This window comes from Schistosoma mansoni (genome assembly GCF_000237925.1).
Source record: "Schistosoma mansoni, WGS project CABG00000000 data, supercontig 0138, strain Puerto Rico, whole genome shotgun sequence".
NCBI classification, from domain to species: domain Eukaryota; kingdom Metazoa; phylum Platyhelminthes; class Trematoda; order Strigeidida; family Schistosomatidae; genus Schistosoma; species Schistosoma mansoni.
In genome coordinates, this window is record NW_017386041.1 from 419310 (window position 1) to 436540 (window position 17231).

The window sequence follows — 17231 nt, forward strand, 5'->3', positions numbered from 1 at the left end:
AGTAAACAACACCAAGTGAATAAAATATAGTAGCTTTCTAAAAACCTCTTTTCATGTTCTATTCATTATCAAGTAAATTTCAGTTTTCTATTTCCATTATATTTAGGATTATATTGTCATATATTTTTAATAAATAAGAGAGTTAAATCATTGAGACCATTTCCGAATATTATTGTATTGTGGCATATACTACTTATGCTGACAGACATAAGTAGTATGTAGCGCCAATCGGAAGTGGAATGCCTGTTAATAGAAGATTAAAATGAAGATCAACCACAGAATTAGAAGAGTAATAGAGTAATTAAAAGGGCAATGCAAGGAAGCTGTGCAAATGACGTATTTAAAGTATGATTTTCACATCTTACTAATCCACTATGTAACTTCGTCCTGAGCAATAAATTGGTTTTCCTCCACTAAATCTCCCTTCGCAAAAGTACTACCCAGTATTAAGAGTATATGATCAGATTCATCCAAACTAATAAACTGAGATTTCAGATGTCATTCACTTTTCTCTGACTGTTCAGGTAACCATCAACACATTACTCATTAAACTTAACAAAGTCTTCTGAATTTTTAAAGTGGATCAATATATTACTTACTTACTTACTAAAGCCTGTCACCTCTCGTTGAGGAGTATAGGCCACCCACCAGCATTCTTCATTCAACCCTGTCCTGGGCAGGATCAATATATTCCTATTAATATATATTGGCTAATTTTCTAATGTTATATTAAACTCATTCAATTGAATATCATTATAACAGTATATTATTTGTGGTGAAATATCGATCGATTTATTCACTATAATGCACTATGAGTAGCTGGTAACTGTTTAACTGATAAATAAATAGTTACTAATTGATTATTATGAATATTATCCAAATTCTAAGTGCATTAAACCATAAGTTAATCAATACTTCCAAATTACATATTTATTTATTTAAACACATAAATATTGGTATAAAGAAGCACCAGATACATATGCGCCACACAAATCTCATTTGATTTGTGTAAGGGCTGTGATACTAACCAGGTGCTCAAACTGAGGGCCACACGCGGAACCTTTAACCTAGAGGCCTAATCCACAAGGTAGTAGAGTATCGTGGGGAGGTGCAGTCTCATGGTAGCCGGTGACCAAAAATAGATCCACATACCATTTCTTTCTTCAGGATATTGGAGCCGATGTGCACCATTGGAATGGAATGAGGATTTTCCAACTCCCCTAGGTGGACTTTCCGTGTCCACCAACCCGGTTAAAGCACCGGACATTCACTTTTCATCCTCTCAATTTGGTGAACAACAGTAATGCCACGAGAAGGTAGTGATTAGGACTTCCCTGTCAGAGGCTATATACGTGTGGCCATGTGAGAGCATTTGGAGAGGGAGAGCGGACTCTCCCCACTCTGGACCGTACCAGGGCATTTGGGGGCAAAACTACATATTGACACTTGACTGCAATACAGAAGTTCACAGCCTCAGTGAAAAACATAGAGAATGTCTAATTTTGACAAGCTCATCTTTACAGTTGTATGACTAAAGTTTATTTCATTGGCTTTTAGTAATTTTAGTAATTGAAAAGCCGAATAACTAAACGAATATTATATCTTTTTATAACGTATTTGAAAAATGCACAAACATCTTACGAATAACACTGACTTACTTACTAACGCCTGTTAATCCTGATAGAGCATAGCCGCCGACCAGCATTCTCCAACCCATTCTGTCCAGAGCCTTTCTTTCTAGTTCTACCCAATTGTTGTTCATTCTTTTCATATCTGTCTACATTTCTCGGCGTAATGTGTTCTTTGATCTTCCTCTTTTCCTTTGGTCCTCAGGATTCCATGTGAAGCAGCTTGGTGATTTCCTCAATGTGTGTACTATCCACTTCCAGCGCTTCTGCCTAATTTCTTCGTCTTCTGGAATCTGGTTTGTTCTCTCTCACAGTAGGTTGTTGCTGATAGTGTCTGGTCAACGGATCCAAAGTATTTTGCGTAGACAACTGTTGATAAACACTTGTATCTTTTGAATGATCGTCTTCGTAGTTCTCCAAGCTTCTGCCCATCTGGGGTTACTACTAGTCCCAAGCCCGGATAAAGGCGGAGGATTGGGCATGAGGTTAGCGACTCCATCCCGTAGAAAACTAACTCGCTAAACAAAATCTAACCAGAAAAATATGAATGACACAGTCATGTAATATTTTACAGATATTGTTTTATGGAAGCTGTATGATTTATTCATTAAGCTTTCGTTACTCTTTTGGACATCTTCAGCAGTAGAAACAGTGTGACTAATGTTTATGGATGACCTTTGAGCGACGTAAAGTGACCTCGATAATGTCCACCTACTTATTAAAGATAAATAACAGTTGAAAATCAGTGTGAGGAATTAAGATTATGATTTTCAGCTGATGGATAGTATTAGGAATTAGATTTACGGTTTTCATCATGAACTGACATCAACTAAAATGTCAAGACGCTATTTAGTCAAATGGATGTATGAATTTCGTGCCGAAATCCATGAGCTGTTCTCTTAAATCTGATTGGTTCATTCATAAATCATAGTCTTGATTCAGAAAAAGGGAATCATGAAAATTTCTCCTCACATCTCTCATGATAGCTTTTATTGAGAACCTAGATTGTGACCGATCATTAGTTATAATCAGCGTTTCTTTTCTGTATTGCTTTGGTATGAAGTCTTTGTATAACTGCGAATTAATACCCCCCCCCCCTAATATGTTTTTCTCTTCCTTATCTGTTTACAGCATTGAAAATTGATTGGGAAGAGACTGAACTAGCCAACATTAAAGCTGAATTAATGGCAAATATAGTAATTGAATTAACTAAGAAAGGTTTGTTATATTTTAAATTCAATTAGTATTGTTTGTTTGAATCTTCCCATTTATGTTTTTAGGACTGCAACTGGTCAGTCTCTAATTGGCATATGTGCATACTGTGCGTATTGCCTCCATATAGCCTTAATTCACAAGCATGTTAAGCAGAGATGGATAGTGGCTAGCAGTGGAATCCAGGGCGCACGTTTCGTCTTATTTGGGACTCGCCAGCTGGATGTACCTGCATCTCAGACTTGTTGATGTTCACTCTGGGACTCAAACCCAGTAACTTTCGCTTGAAACGTCATCGCGTTATCCACTCGGCCACTGAGTGCCGATAGCCACTTGCTTGTGTAATGGGGTGAAGTTTAAATTCACTTAGTATTGTTTGTTTGAATCTTCCCATATCATTACATATTTCTGATGATCTTCGTCTTCTTATTACACTATCGAAATTTGTCAAAGGGAATAATTGCTTCAAATATCTTACTATATTTGGACTTTTTAACTAACTGCCTAAAACTACCCATTCATTATTGAAATGAAGTAAACATGTTAGGTTATTCAGCATTCATATTTTAAAAGATTATAAGAATTCTCAAAAGAAAGACTTACTTACTTACTTACGCCTGTTACTTCAAATGAATCATAAGCCGTCGACCAGCATTCTCCAACCCACTCTGTCCTGAGCCTTCCTTTCTAGTTCTATCCAGTTTTTGCTCATTCTTCTCATATTTGTCTCCGTTTCTCGGAGTAATGTGTTCTTTGGTCTTCCTCTCCTTCTTTGGCCTTCAGGATTCCATGTGAGCGCTTGCCTTGTGGCGCATTTTGACGATTTCCTTAATGTGTGTCCTATCCGCTCCCAGCACTTCTTCCTGATTTCTTCCTCCACTGGAATCTGGTTTGTTGTCTCCCACAATAGCTTGTTGCTGATAGTGTCTGACCAACGGATTCGAAGTATTTTGCGTAGACAACTGTTGATAAACACTTGTATCTTTTGAATGATCGTCTTCGTAGTTCTCCAAGTTTTCGCCTCATACAGTAGAACTGTCTTGATATTTGTATTGAAAATTCTGATCTTATTGTTGGTTGACAGTTGTTTTGAGTTTCAGATGCTTTTCAGTTGTAAATATGCTTCTCTTACTTTGCCGATCCTCGCCCTCACATCTGCATCTGATCCACCGTGTTCATCAATGATGCTGCCCAGATATGTAAGGGTTTCCACATCCTCCAAAGCTTCTCTGTCAAGTGTAATTCGATTGGTGCATGTTGTTTTGTATCGGAGAATCTTGCTTTTCCCTTTGTTTATATTGAAACCTACTGTTGCTGAGGCTGCTGCTACACTGGTAATCTTCTCCTGCATTTATTGTTGCGTGTATGGTAGAAGAGCGAGATCATCTGCAAAGTCTAAATCGTCCAGCTGCATCCTAGTTATCTATTGTATCCCGTGCTTCACTCCAGATGTTGACGTCTTCATGATGCAGTCGATCAGCAGGAGAAAGAGAAAGGGTGAGAGTGAGCAACCTTGCCTAAAACCGGTCTTTACCTCGAATGAGTCGGTGAGTTGTCCTCTATGAACGATTTTGCAGTTTAATCCATCATAGGAATTCCGTATGATATTGACTATCTTCTCAGGCACACCGTAGTGTCGAAGAAGCCTCCACAGTGTTGTCCTGTCCACACTTTCAAATGCTTTCTCGTAGGTAATGAAGTTGATGTAGAATGATGAATTATATATTTATTCTACATTTATCATTGATAACTATGATTAGTTAATTTAGAATTTTAATTCTATCTAGGTTACCAAGTGAAAGATCCTGAATATGTACGTTATAATTATGAACATAAAACATTGTAAGTTATTTGTCTTTTATATGTATAGCTATATCAATTTCACCTATTCAGAAGTGAATTATTTATTTATTTAAACACATAAGTATTGGTACAAAGGGGCACCAGATACATATGTGCCGCGCAAATCTCATTTGATTTGTGTGAGGGATGTAATACTGACCAGGTGCCCAAATCGAAGCAGGTGGTTTTCTTGGAGAACCACACCCCGAGCCTTCGACCTGAAGGTCTGATCCATAAGGCAGTGGAGGATCGTGAGGAGGTGCAGTCCCATGGTAGCCAGTGACCAACGATTGATTCATACGCCATTTGTTCTTGCAGGATACTGGATCCCGTGTGCACCATTTGTTTGGAATGAGGGTTTTCAGACTCCATTAGGTGGACTTTCCGTGTCCACCAACCCGGTGAGAACGCCGGACATTTGCTTTCCGCCCTCTCAATTTGGTAAACAACAGTAATGCTACGAGAAGGCAGTGAGTATGCCTTCCCTGGAAGAGGCTATATACGCGTGGTTATGTGAGAGATTTGGAGAAGGAAAGCGGACTCTCCTCACTTTCGACCGTACCAGGGCATTTGGGGGCATTGAGTAGTAAATTGTGATAAAATGATTTTATGTTTTACATAAGATTCATAAACCTGACGTTTATTTACTCCCAATTATGGACATAACATACTCACTATTTCATTCGATAGCAAAATGGTTAGTGAAATTATTAGAACCATTACACTAAAAATTGATTAAAGCATAGCACTAAAGATGTAGTTTAATTTGTGGATACAATAAAAGAAAAGAAAATAGAGATACCGATCCTCGTAAATGATATGAAGGAGATTCTGTTGGAATGTGCTATGATCTTCGCTAATATTCTTCTGGCCAAACGAGAAAATGGACCGTTGAAAGAGATCTTAAATACTGTCGATACACAAATGACACACTAATCGTATGTGACGAAAATATCGAAAAACAAGAGGTGTTGGACTATTTCAATAACATCCACCCAGTTATTAAATTCATCAGCGTAGAGGAGAAAGAAAATATGATTATTTTGTCAGAGAAACTTAAATTCATTGATGGAAGATCACTATAAAAGATGGTGGAATTTAGGACGTGCGTTTCGTCCTATTTGTGACACATCAGCTGTCTGAGCCTCCATCTTCGAGTTGATGTTCATTCCGAGACTCAAATCCAATACCGTTAGATTCAAACGCTGAAGAAATGCTCATCCTGAATTCCACTGCTAGACATCATCCATCTCTGTTGATAATGAATGTGATTTAAGACAATATAGAGGCAATCCACACAGGATGCACATATACTAATAGGAGACTAATCAATTGCAGTCCTAAACATTAATGGGAAGATTCAAACAACCAATACAAAAATGAACTATCTTCTTAAAATTGAGATGTATTTTATTGGAGAGTACGAAGATCATTCCTGTTAATTCCATCCAGGAATCATATCAATGACAAATGAATTAGTTTGAAGTAAATGATTAACTTAGATTTCAATCCTCCTATTACTAGGGCATTAGTGGATTGATTAATATTAGACCACTACACCATTGAATCCCGGTTGATTGGTTTATTAAAGTAAAACGTTCTCATATAAGACTGAAGGTTGTCAGTTAGGCTCCCAGCTTTGGGATCGTGATTAAGTACCGCTGACGAACCCAATGTTTGTCTAACTTTAACTGGTTCATGATTCCAATGAAATATAACAGATTTACTAGAGACTAGGCACATTAGTAACAGTAAATGAGAAGACATGAACGGTAGGCCACAGAATTTGTATATTTCAAAAGTTAATCAGTAGATAATGAGTAGTTATATTATAAAGTTAACATTGTGATTGACACAAGAAGATATTCACTCAATAATGGAAAACGTACTATTCAAATAAAATTATGAAGGAATGTAAATCTTTGTAAAAAGACATTCATAATTTAACCTGTTGTGGTGTGGGTTACTTATATCCATATAAGTAGTATATAATGATGGTCAGGCAGAGAATGTATTTCAGTAAAAGATCGATAAGGAAAGAATGGAAGCGAAATGCAATTAGTATGAAAATGCACGAACAATGAAATCAGAGACGATGAACTGATATTTGCAGAAGGAACAACCAAGATTGAGACAATTGATTGATAGTTTGTAAATTAACAATTCATTGTATCCTAAATACTGTTGATACACAGATGACACACTGATCGTATGTGACGAAGATATCGATAAATAACAGGTGTTGGACTGCTTGAATAACGTTCACCCATCGGACGTACTACTAGGCAAATTAACCAACGAATGAGTGAACATCTACCAGCATGGTTTGGGAAAGGCCAGATAAAAACAATACACAGTTCTATCTTGGTACATCTAACTGATAGTGTTCGTAATGTAGATAAATCGAAATTATTTCGAGTGATCTATTGTATACCTCAATCATTTCCCAACAGAGTTCGTTCCCGTCTACTTCATATAGCAGAAGCCATAAAAATTTGTACATTTCACCCCTATTTATGTGTACAGAAGAAATTTGTAATCCCCCTATCCCTTCCATGGCCGGACATAACTTAACAAATGACCTTATTATTATTTATATAAGCGAACAATATTGTTTTCGATTAGATCCTCATCAGACTTTACTCTAATATACAGTAATATTTATATGCATATACGAAATTATCAAATCAATCAAGGCAATTTATGAGTCAATGATAACAGTGGAATAGATTACATAACTAAAAACAATAATAAGTGAAAAGTACAAATTGGTAGTGCGATGACGGGTGTACTATTTGTGATTAGAATAATAAAGGCTTGAATCAATGTTACGTAATAGGATATAGGTCAATGATTGGAGTTCTAGTGAGAAGCAGTGACTAGTGGAGTTCTACCAAGTCTGTTGTAGAGATATCAACTCACTGAAGACAATTGTTGAACGGTTGCTCAAAATCGTGGATTGGTTGAAGTTAGACATAAACACTGTTGGATGCCGGCTCAGTAGTCTAGAGGTTAAGTGCTCTAGCGCGAGACTAGTAGGTCCTGGGTTCGAATCTCGCGAGTGCGGGATCATGGATGCGCACTGTTGAGGAGTCCCACAATAGGACGGAACGGCTGTCTAGTGCTTACAGGTTTTCACTGGTGGTCTAGCTTCAATCGACTCATGATTTCAACTATAAAAATACTAAATTCTCCACAAAACCCCTTCTGATCTAAAATATAGACACGCAATTAATTCCTTTCAGTCCACCGTAATTGCTAAGTTTTAATGATTGAGGTTACTTTATTCCCAACGGAATATTCCGTGAGTTTGATAAAGTGACTAATAGCACATATCACTATTCAACAATAATACCCAACGATACAATCAAGAAATAAGGCAACAATGAGCAAGAAAACTTGAAATTCCATTAATCAAAAACATGAAACGTGAGAAAGATACTTATTTATTGACATAAACTAGAAAATCTGGGATCTTTTCATGATAAATGTTACGTCCTTTGATCTATCTACCCACTTTCGTGCCGAGTATAACTTGTCTAACGTAGATTAAGACCTTGACGCGATAAGCTGACTGGCTTAACCTTGAGGCTAGCATGCGTGAGTTCGATGTGGGGGTAGAGAGACAAAAACTATTCTATCCCTGATTGGCTGACAAGCACGCGTGAGAGAGAAGACATGACAACTGGAACACTACTCGCTTTATTCCAAATCCCAACCTGGTACCCGAATTCAGATTAGTGTAAAAAGATACATGAATATTATAGATGACTAATGTGACCACAACGTACAATAATTAGGATGATACAATGATGTCCAAAACTGGGGGATTAGGGTAGAAACTAGAGTACAAAAGGTTACGTCTAAATTACAATAGCTTTGGAACGAACAGAAAATGCTATGGCAATGAATCATACATCAAACGAAAGCTTATGATCTGTAGAATAGATTAGGGACAAAAGTAAATGTTGCTATTATACAGGCTTTGAATGAAATGAAATAACGTCCCCAAAATAGCTTCCTTAGTTTGTTAAGGCTTCTTGTTTCTCTGTTCACATTAATAACAATCTCTATTCTGTAGATAAGACTACAAATTTGTACTATAGAAACTAATTATCATTTTATAGATATCAACTATTTATTTATTCCATTCTATTAGTTCACGTAAATTAAAAATAATGGACAGTCAAGTTGTGGAAATACGTCAAGTTCCATGGACTGCCACACCAGCCACTATCGCTCATTATTTCACTGGTCTGAATGTTCATCCTGGTGGAGTAGCCATACGATTGACAGATGGACGACGTAGTAATACTGCTATTGTAGCATTCGATGATTCGAAGAATGCTCAACTTGCATTAGCAAGAAATCAACATCATTTGTGTGGTTCGTTGATGACAGAGATTGCAAGTAGTACATCGGATGTGCATACCACGTCGTCATCGTCGTCGTCAAACAATCATATTACAAACAACAATAATCTCACCGATCAGAGTTGTGCTAATAGTCGGAGTGAATGTTCGACTGATTGTATTCAACAGATTATAAGTGGTTCAATGAAACCGATGTACTTACAAATCCATGCAGCTTCAGGGAGAGAATTTGTTCAATGTACTGGATGTGAGTGAAAATGATGACTAATTTTTCCAGTTCCATTGTTGTTCAAAATGTGAATGAGTATTTTAATTGGAGTAGGGATTATGTAGAATTGAGTTTTGAATAAAATGTTGAGAGATGAATGAATGATTGTGCGATTTGAAGGTGTTGTGTTTGACTGTTGATAGGATATTTGTTGTGAACATTTGAGTTGGTAATCATAACGTACTAATTGTTATATATTTGATGAATCTTGGTGATTATGTAATTGAGATCAATCTATCACATAAACGTCTAGCTTCAATTGACTCATGATCCCAACTATATAAAATTACTAAAATCTCCACAAAACCTCCTTCTGATACTTGAAGAAGGTCTGAACATAGTCAGTCGTTGGTTAACTTAGTGAGCTACAAAATCTACTAGTCATGGTGTAGTGAACGAGAATGCAAGTGAGGACAATCGAATGTATTTAAACACAACGTTACAGAACATCTTAGTAAAATCTGAGAATGATACAGTAAACACTTTATTTTTTCCATTCTCTCAAACTTGATTGTTTCTTTCATAGATAACAGTCAATCGTCTCAGACTACATTACTCCTGTATTTCTATAACAATCGTTTTCTGTTCCTGTTTGTTCCTCCTTGATCTTCTCGACCTTTTACTGTCGGACATTCTATTCCTGACAAGCATCTAATATAGATGAGAAATTTTACAAAACATGCTTCATTATATTTAGTGTATGTGATAAATACTACTATGATTATCAGAAGGGGTTTTTGTGGAGATTTAGTATTTTCATAGTTGAAAGCGTTAGTCAATTGAAGCTAGACCACCGTGGAAAACCTGGAAGCACTGGACAGCCGTTTCATCCTACTGTGGGACTCCTCAGCAGTGTGCATCTACGATCTCGCCTCGCGAGATTCGAACTCAGGATCTACCAGTCTCGCGTCAGAGCACTTAACTGACAGACCACTGAGCCGGCATCCGATGGTGTTAATGTCTAACTCCAACCAATCCACGAAATTGAGCAACCGTACACCATTCTCTTCAGTGAGTTGATATCTCACAACAGACCTGGTTTGATCTCCGCTGGTCACTGCTTCTCACTAGAACTCCAGGAAATACCTCATGGAGCCAGTCACTAGTGAGCATATGATTATTATCATCAGAAGGTGGTTTGGGGAGATTTAGTATTTTCATAGTTGAAAGCGTGGATCAATTGAAGTTAGACCACCAGTGAAAACCTGGAAGCACTGGACGTGGATACGCACTGCTGAGAATCCCCCTACAATAGGATGAAACAGCCATCCAGTGCTTCCAGGTTTTCCTTGGTGGTCTAGCTTCAATTGGCTCACGCTTTCAACTACTACAATTATTTAAAGTAATATTACTTTGTATTCAATTTGATAATTATTATATTGTTTTAGGTGATCAAGAATCTGTTATAAACTTTTTAAATCAATTAACAAATGGTGAACAAGTTGTAGTACGTGTACGTGGTTTACCATATACAACATGTAAAAAACAAATTGTAAGTTTTAATTAATTAATTTAAACAATTCTATTCATTTTCACTTGATGTTGTTTTCTTGTATCTTCCCATTGTTATTCAAGACTACAAATGATTAATCTCTTGTTGGCATATGTGAATCCTGTGCGGACTGCCTCAATATTGCTTGAAGTCACAAGCTTTATAAGCAAAGATGGATGACGGAGGCTAGCAGTGGAATCCAAGATGCACGTTTCGTCCTATTTGGGACTCATCAGCTTTATGTACCTGCTCCCCAGAGTTGATGTTCATTCGGGAACTTGAACACAGTACCATTCGCTTCAAACGCTATCGCGTTATCCACGTAGCTACTGAGTCCTGATCGCCAGTCCTAAATAACAATGGGAGGATTCAAGTAAACAACACCCAGTGAATATAACTTTACCCCATCGCACAAGCAGGTGGCTATCAGCACTCAGTAGCTAAGTGGATAACACGATGGCGTTTGAAACGAACGATACTGGGTTCGAATCTCAGAGTGAACATCAACTCGGAGATGTGGGTACATCCAGCTGTTGAGTCCCAAATAGGACGAAACAAGTGTCCTGGATTCCACTGCTAGCCACTAGCCATCGAAAATAGCTTGATAAAAGTTAATTTTCTAAGTAATACTTCGGTTTTTGTCTTAGGCTATGTATAGACCGATTCCACAGTAGAAACAATCAGATTACTGATATGAAACATTTAGTACACTCAAAAAGTTCGTTTTCTAAACAAATGTAACTGATTTTTAGTATGGAAGTTTGTATGGGCTGTTGGATTTTCTTGTTTAAATCATGAATGTGACTAGATAATTACTGAAAAAGAAGAAATACCTCAGAGCTATTTCGTCCAACAATGAGGCTCCTTATATGTGAGTATATACGATTCTAGTTAGAAGCTGTGATGAATGGAGTTTATCGATGCTGAGTGTAAATGGTGATCACTGAATACCATGAATTGATTGGGATTAAAAAGCATAAACCACATAATACTAAATCACGTACCTAGAAGTCAGTCGCTCTTCATAAGACGTAAAGGTCGTGGATCCGATCTCAGGTAGGGTCGTGGTTGTGTGCTTCTAGTTGTCTAGCTTTAATTAATCCAAGATGTAGAAAACAAAATATGTATTTCGACTGTTGTTATCCTTTGGTTTTAATAACCTTGAAATGCTGAAGATTCAGATCCTCATTTTTCTTAAGTCGATTAGCTTAACTTTGTGGACCATTTCTTAGGATAATTCTGTTAGTGAGACATGACGATTCTGATGAGGTATTCAGGAATGTAGCTGTTGTTTTCAATGGATCCAAGTAACGTTTTTCAGATTATGTAATCTTAAGTCTTTAATTCTCAAACGATTGTAATATTGGGATTTAAATTCACTTGACAGCATTTGGCTGGTAGTTAACCTTTCATTACTGTATTGGAAACAATTATCGATAGATAAGACTTTAGGTTGTTCGAGTTTCTTAGTAGGGATTGTGATTCCGTCTCGTATCTTCTGTATAGAGCTTTTAATCAGAATGTTTCTGTTCAGCACACCACCTCTTTTCATAGAATCATGAAATTTCGGCTTCAGCGACATTACTTATTTTTGATGGAAGGGTAAAGAACTACTAGATGAATTGAATACTTCTCGAGTGTTTTTTTGAAAGGAAGTATTCAGCTCTGTCAATTTTAGTTTTCTCTGAAACTTTATAGTCGTGTCTTCCAACCGTTTCTTCACAATATTATTCATGTACTTTTTTAAACTAGGCCAGACTATAATTTATGGACGAGCCAATCAGATTAATTGAGGGACTTCAAGGTCACGGCGCCAATTTCAGTACCTGGTGCTCATGTACGATCGGCTCACAGAGAATTTTAGAGAAGACTTGACAATTAAGCGGCTACAACAAATGAGACTCCTAAGAAGTTCCTGTATTTGTAATTACGAGTAATTAATGACTTGTAGACCTTGTGCAGACTACCGTGATGTTGTCCTTCGATGTAATATATGTTGAAGGAAGACGTTCGCTAGAATAGGAATCTTTATCGCTCGATCCAGATTGAGACTAAGGCATATGATAATAATTGCCGCCAACTGTATAATAAAAGCAATAGTAACATTGGCTGCAATATTCGCAGATGTTACTAAAGCTTCGGTTGTTCAGTGGTATGAGTATTGTAGGGACATATCCATAATAAAAATGATAAACTTACACAACTGGAGTACACAAACAATAATGAAGCCATGTGGTCGAGGCTGAGATGGTTTTTATGACCTTATCATGGCTCCAGAGACTAACTATTATGGAGCCATATGGATGAGTTCCTCTACCTTATGCATTACGATTTTGGGACCTTTGAACCTTTTTCTTACCTTGATAAGTTTTTGGACCATATAAAAGAGGAGTATCCACTTTAATTATTTGGTTTTGTATAATATATTTTTACTCTATACTGACTGTTTACTGATTGGCCAACATTTCTCAAGGTCACTTCAGATTCGTTCAAAGGTCGTCCATAAATTATAGTCCCGCCTTAAACTGTTTTCCACTCGTATATTAAATCATATAATGCATTCTCTGTTATGGAGACAGTCTATGCAAATTCTAAATACCCTTCGTTTGGTTCCATCGATGAAGCGTTTGAAAAAGACTTTGATTCCGGATAACAGCAGAGAGTTTTCCAGTACAGTATTGAGTACTTACATTTTTTTATACAGCTTTTTGGAAAGTTGGTTTCGGTATTTTTTTTTTTAACATAACATTCTTGGACAGGAATTAGCTAGGAAACTGTTGTATTGTAAGCAAAATGGATAGTGGCTAGTAGTGGAATCCAGGACGCGCGTTTCGTTCTATTTTGGGACTCATCGGCTGGATGTACCTGCATCTCAGACTTCTTGATGTTCACTCTGAGACTCGAACCCAGTACTTTTCGCTTCAAACGCCATCGAGTTATTCACTCAGCTACTGAGTCCTGATATCCATCTTCGCTTACAATGCTTGTGAATTGAGGCTATATCGAAGCAATATGCACAGTATGCATATATGCCAATCAGAGACTGACCAGTTGTTGTCCTAAACATCAATGGGGAGATTCAAACAAACAATACTAAGTGAATTTAACTGTTGTATTTGGTTTTGTACTGACCGGACGTAAATAAAAAAATGACTTTCATCTATCACCGAAAGAGCATTAAATTCTAACATTAATTTGGAAGTTATCTGCTGAATCAGTGTGACATGATGACGAAATCACTTGGGTTAATGAAGAGTCCATTAAAATAATGTATAAATGAAAACGTATGATAATTCAAGTCAACCCATTGGAGTCATACAGTTGGCGACTATCTGAAACTGTCGACTGTACATTAATGCTTGTTTCAAATGAACCAATGTACTGACTTCAAAATTCTTACAGTAACCATTTTTATAGTTCCCTAAGGTTTTTAACTCTATGAAGTTATCAATAGAGTTTAAATAACGATTGGAAGTAATTCTATCCTGAGTAACTTTGGTAAATAGATTAGTTACTGGTTAATGTGTATATAGAAAGGTTCTTTTCTACGAAATAAGTTTAATAACACCATACCTGTTTGCGCTTGAAATCGGTAGTGACCTTAGAGAACCTCCAGATAGAGTTCTGATCAGTAGATTGAACAAACAACGATTGAGCTGCACTAAATCTGTTATGGCGAAAGTTTTGCTTAATTTCTCAAGTTTATAAGGAAGAAGACAAAGTAACTGACAAAAGTATTCGGTATAAAAACTATAGGATTTACCAATAGTAGATAATGACTCTAGAATAAACTTACTCTATAAAGTTATATGATAATTTATGTATATTGATGAATCCTTGTTTATTGATTGATTTAAACACATAAATGTTGGTACAAAGGGGCACCAGATATATATGCGCCACACAAATCTCATTTGATTTGTGTGAGGGCTGTAATACTGTCCAGGTGCCCAAACTGAAGCAGGTGGTTTTCTTAGGGGGCCACACTCCAAGCCTTTGACCTAAAGGTCTTATCCACAAGGCAGTGGAGCATCGTAAGGAGATGCAGTCCCATGGTATCCTCTGACCAACGATTAATTCATACAGCATTTGTTCCATCAGGATACTGGAATCCATGTGCACCATTGGAATGGAATGAGGATTTTCCAACTCCCCTAGGTAGACTTTCCGTGTCCTCCAACCCGGTTAAAGCACCGGACATTCACTTTTCGTCCTCTCAATTTGGTAAACAACAGTAATGCCATGAGAAGGCAGTGATTAGGACTTCCGTGGAAGAGGCTATATACGCGTGGCCATGTGAGAGAATTTGGAGAGGGAGAGCTGACTCTCTCCACTCTCGGCCGTATCAGGGCATTTGGGGGCTAATTTATAAATCCTAGAAGAAATTTTATTCAAATCTCGCGAGGCGGGGTTGTGGATGTGCACTATTGAGGAGTCTCAGAATAGGACAAAACGGCCGTCCAGTGCTTCGATGTTTTCCATGGTGGTCTAGCTTCAATCGACTCATGATCTTAACTATTAAAATTACTATAATAGATCTTTACTTAATTAATTAATTACTTAACTATTAACTACTGATGATACTTCAAACTTAGTTTTTCTTATATTACTTTTCAGAATACTTGATTGACTACATGTAATTACAGTAATGATAATCCTACAATTGACTTCCATATCAATTAACGTTTATGATTACCATGTGGTGAATGTTTGTTTTTGTTTGCTTTTTTGTTGTAATTTTTTCATTGAGATTACTTTAGGATAGTTTTCTATAAGATTTAACATTTTGATTAGTTCTTTGAAGGTGATCATGGTGTTTTTCTTTTTGTGTTCTTCCATTATGTTCTATAGATTCTTTTTCATTGTCATGTTTCATTATTATGATAACTTACTTACTTAGGCCTGTTACTCCCAATGGAGCATAGGTTACCGACCAGAATTCTCCAACCCACTCTGTCCTGGGCATTCCTTTCTAGTTCTATCCAATTGTTGTTCTTTTTTCATATCTGTCTCCATTTCTCGGTTTAATGTGTTCTTTGGTCTTCCTCTTTTCCTTGGGTGTTAAAGATTCCATGTGAGGAATTGTCTTGTGACGTAGTTGGATGCTTTCCTCAATGTGTGTCCCATGCAATTCCAGCGCTTATTCCTGATTTATTCCTCCACTGAAATCTGATTTGTTCTCTCCCACGGTAGGTTTTTGCTGATAGTGTCTGGCCAACGGATTCGAAGTATTTCGCTTAGACAAATGTTAATAAACACTTGTATCTTCTGAATGATCGCCTTCATAGTTCTCCAAGTTTCCGCACCATACAGTAGAACTGTTTTGACATTTGTATTGAAAGTTCTGATCTTATTGTTGGTTGACAGTTGTTTTAAGTTCCACTTAATGCTCAAATTTATTTCTACAGTACAAGTTAGGTTAACTCTAGTTATACATGACTGATGGTATATGGATAAACCACTATAAAATCTGTTGTTATTCATACCTAAGACTCTTCAAATGAAAATAATTATGATTAAAAATTCAACATTGATTGATTGATTAGCTCAATTAAAACTATAATTAAACCTAGGACTGGTAGGTCCTGGGTTCGAATCTTGCGAGGCGGGATCGTAGATGCGCACTGCTGAGGAGTCCCATAATAAGACGAAATAGACGTCCAGTGCTTCTAGGTTTTTCATGGTGGTCTAGCTTCAATTGACTCGTGATTTAAACTATGAAAAATGCTGAAATGTCCACAAAACCCCTTCTGATTTAAAAACATTCATCAATATATTTGAAAATAAAGGGATATTTTGTTTAGGTGAGGAGATCAGATGAATTTTTTAAGATTCTGTAACAACAGAAATAGTTCCAAGAGTTTAAATGTTTTGAAATATTTTTTCTGGTTAGCGTTTTTTTAGCGAGTCAGTTTTTCTATAGGATAGGGTCGGTAACCCCATGCCCAACCCTCCTCCTTTACCAGGGCTTGAGACCGGCAGTAACTCTAGAAGAGCTACAGGCGGAGTTAGTTCCAAGACAAAGATTCATAAAATTATTAACATTATTGAGATCATGAACCACCCTAAGTTAAAAAACCAATTGGAAACCTTAAAACTCCAGGAGGCAGTGATGGCCTAATTTTGGACTTTTCAGCAGTGCGCGTTTACAACTCCGATAGACTGAGGGTTCTTGTACTGATTCCAGGTTTTGACATCATCGATGTGTACTGCTCATGAGTCCTATACTAGGACAAAACAGCTGTAATCACAATTGATTGATCACTGGGTGGTGATCAATGTCATGTGTGTCAAGTCCTTCTTAGTGCTGATCGAATGCTATCGATCAAGTTGTAATGTGGCCATCAGTCTAGGTGGCTCGACACTGCGTTCACTATATATATTGGGATAAGATGGTGGTTTGAGGTGGTCAACAG

At 37.0% G+C, this 17231-nt stretch overlaps 1 protein-coding gene across 1 annotated transcript in view; it reads left to right on the plus strand.

Moving 5' to 3' along the window:
- The window catches only part of Smp_125660 (heterogeneous nuclear ribonucleoprotein-related), a gene marked incomplete at both ends in the record, with an annotated part of 52265 nt that overhangs the window by 13590 nt on the left and 21444 nt on the right, over positions 1-17231 (plus strand). Inside the window, 3 exons of the mRNA XM_018788598.1 lie at positions 2760-2846; positions 4628-4682; positions 8842-9106. Coding sequence (XP_018646532.1) covers positions 2760-2846; positions 4628-4682; positions 8842-9106 — 407 coding nt within the window. The remainder of the gene's footprint in view (positions 1-2759; positions 2847-4627; positions 4683-8841; positions 9107-17231) is intronic.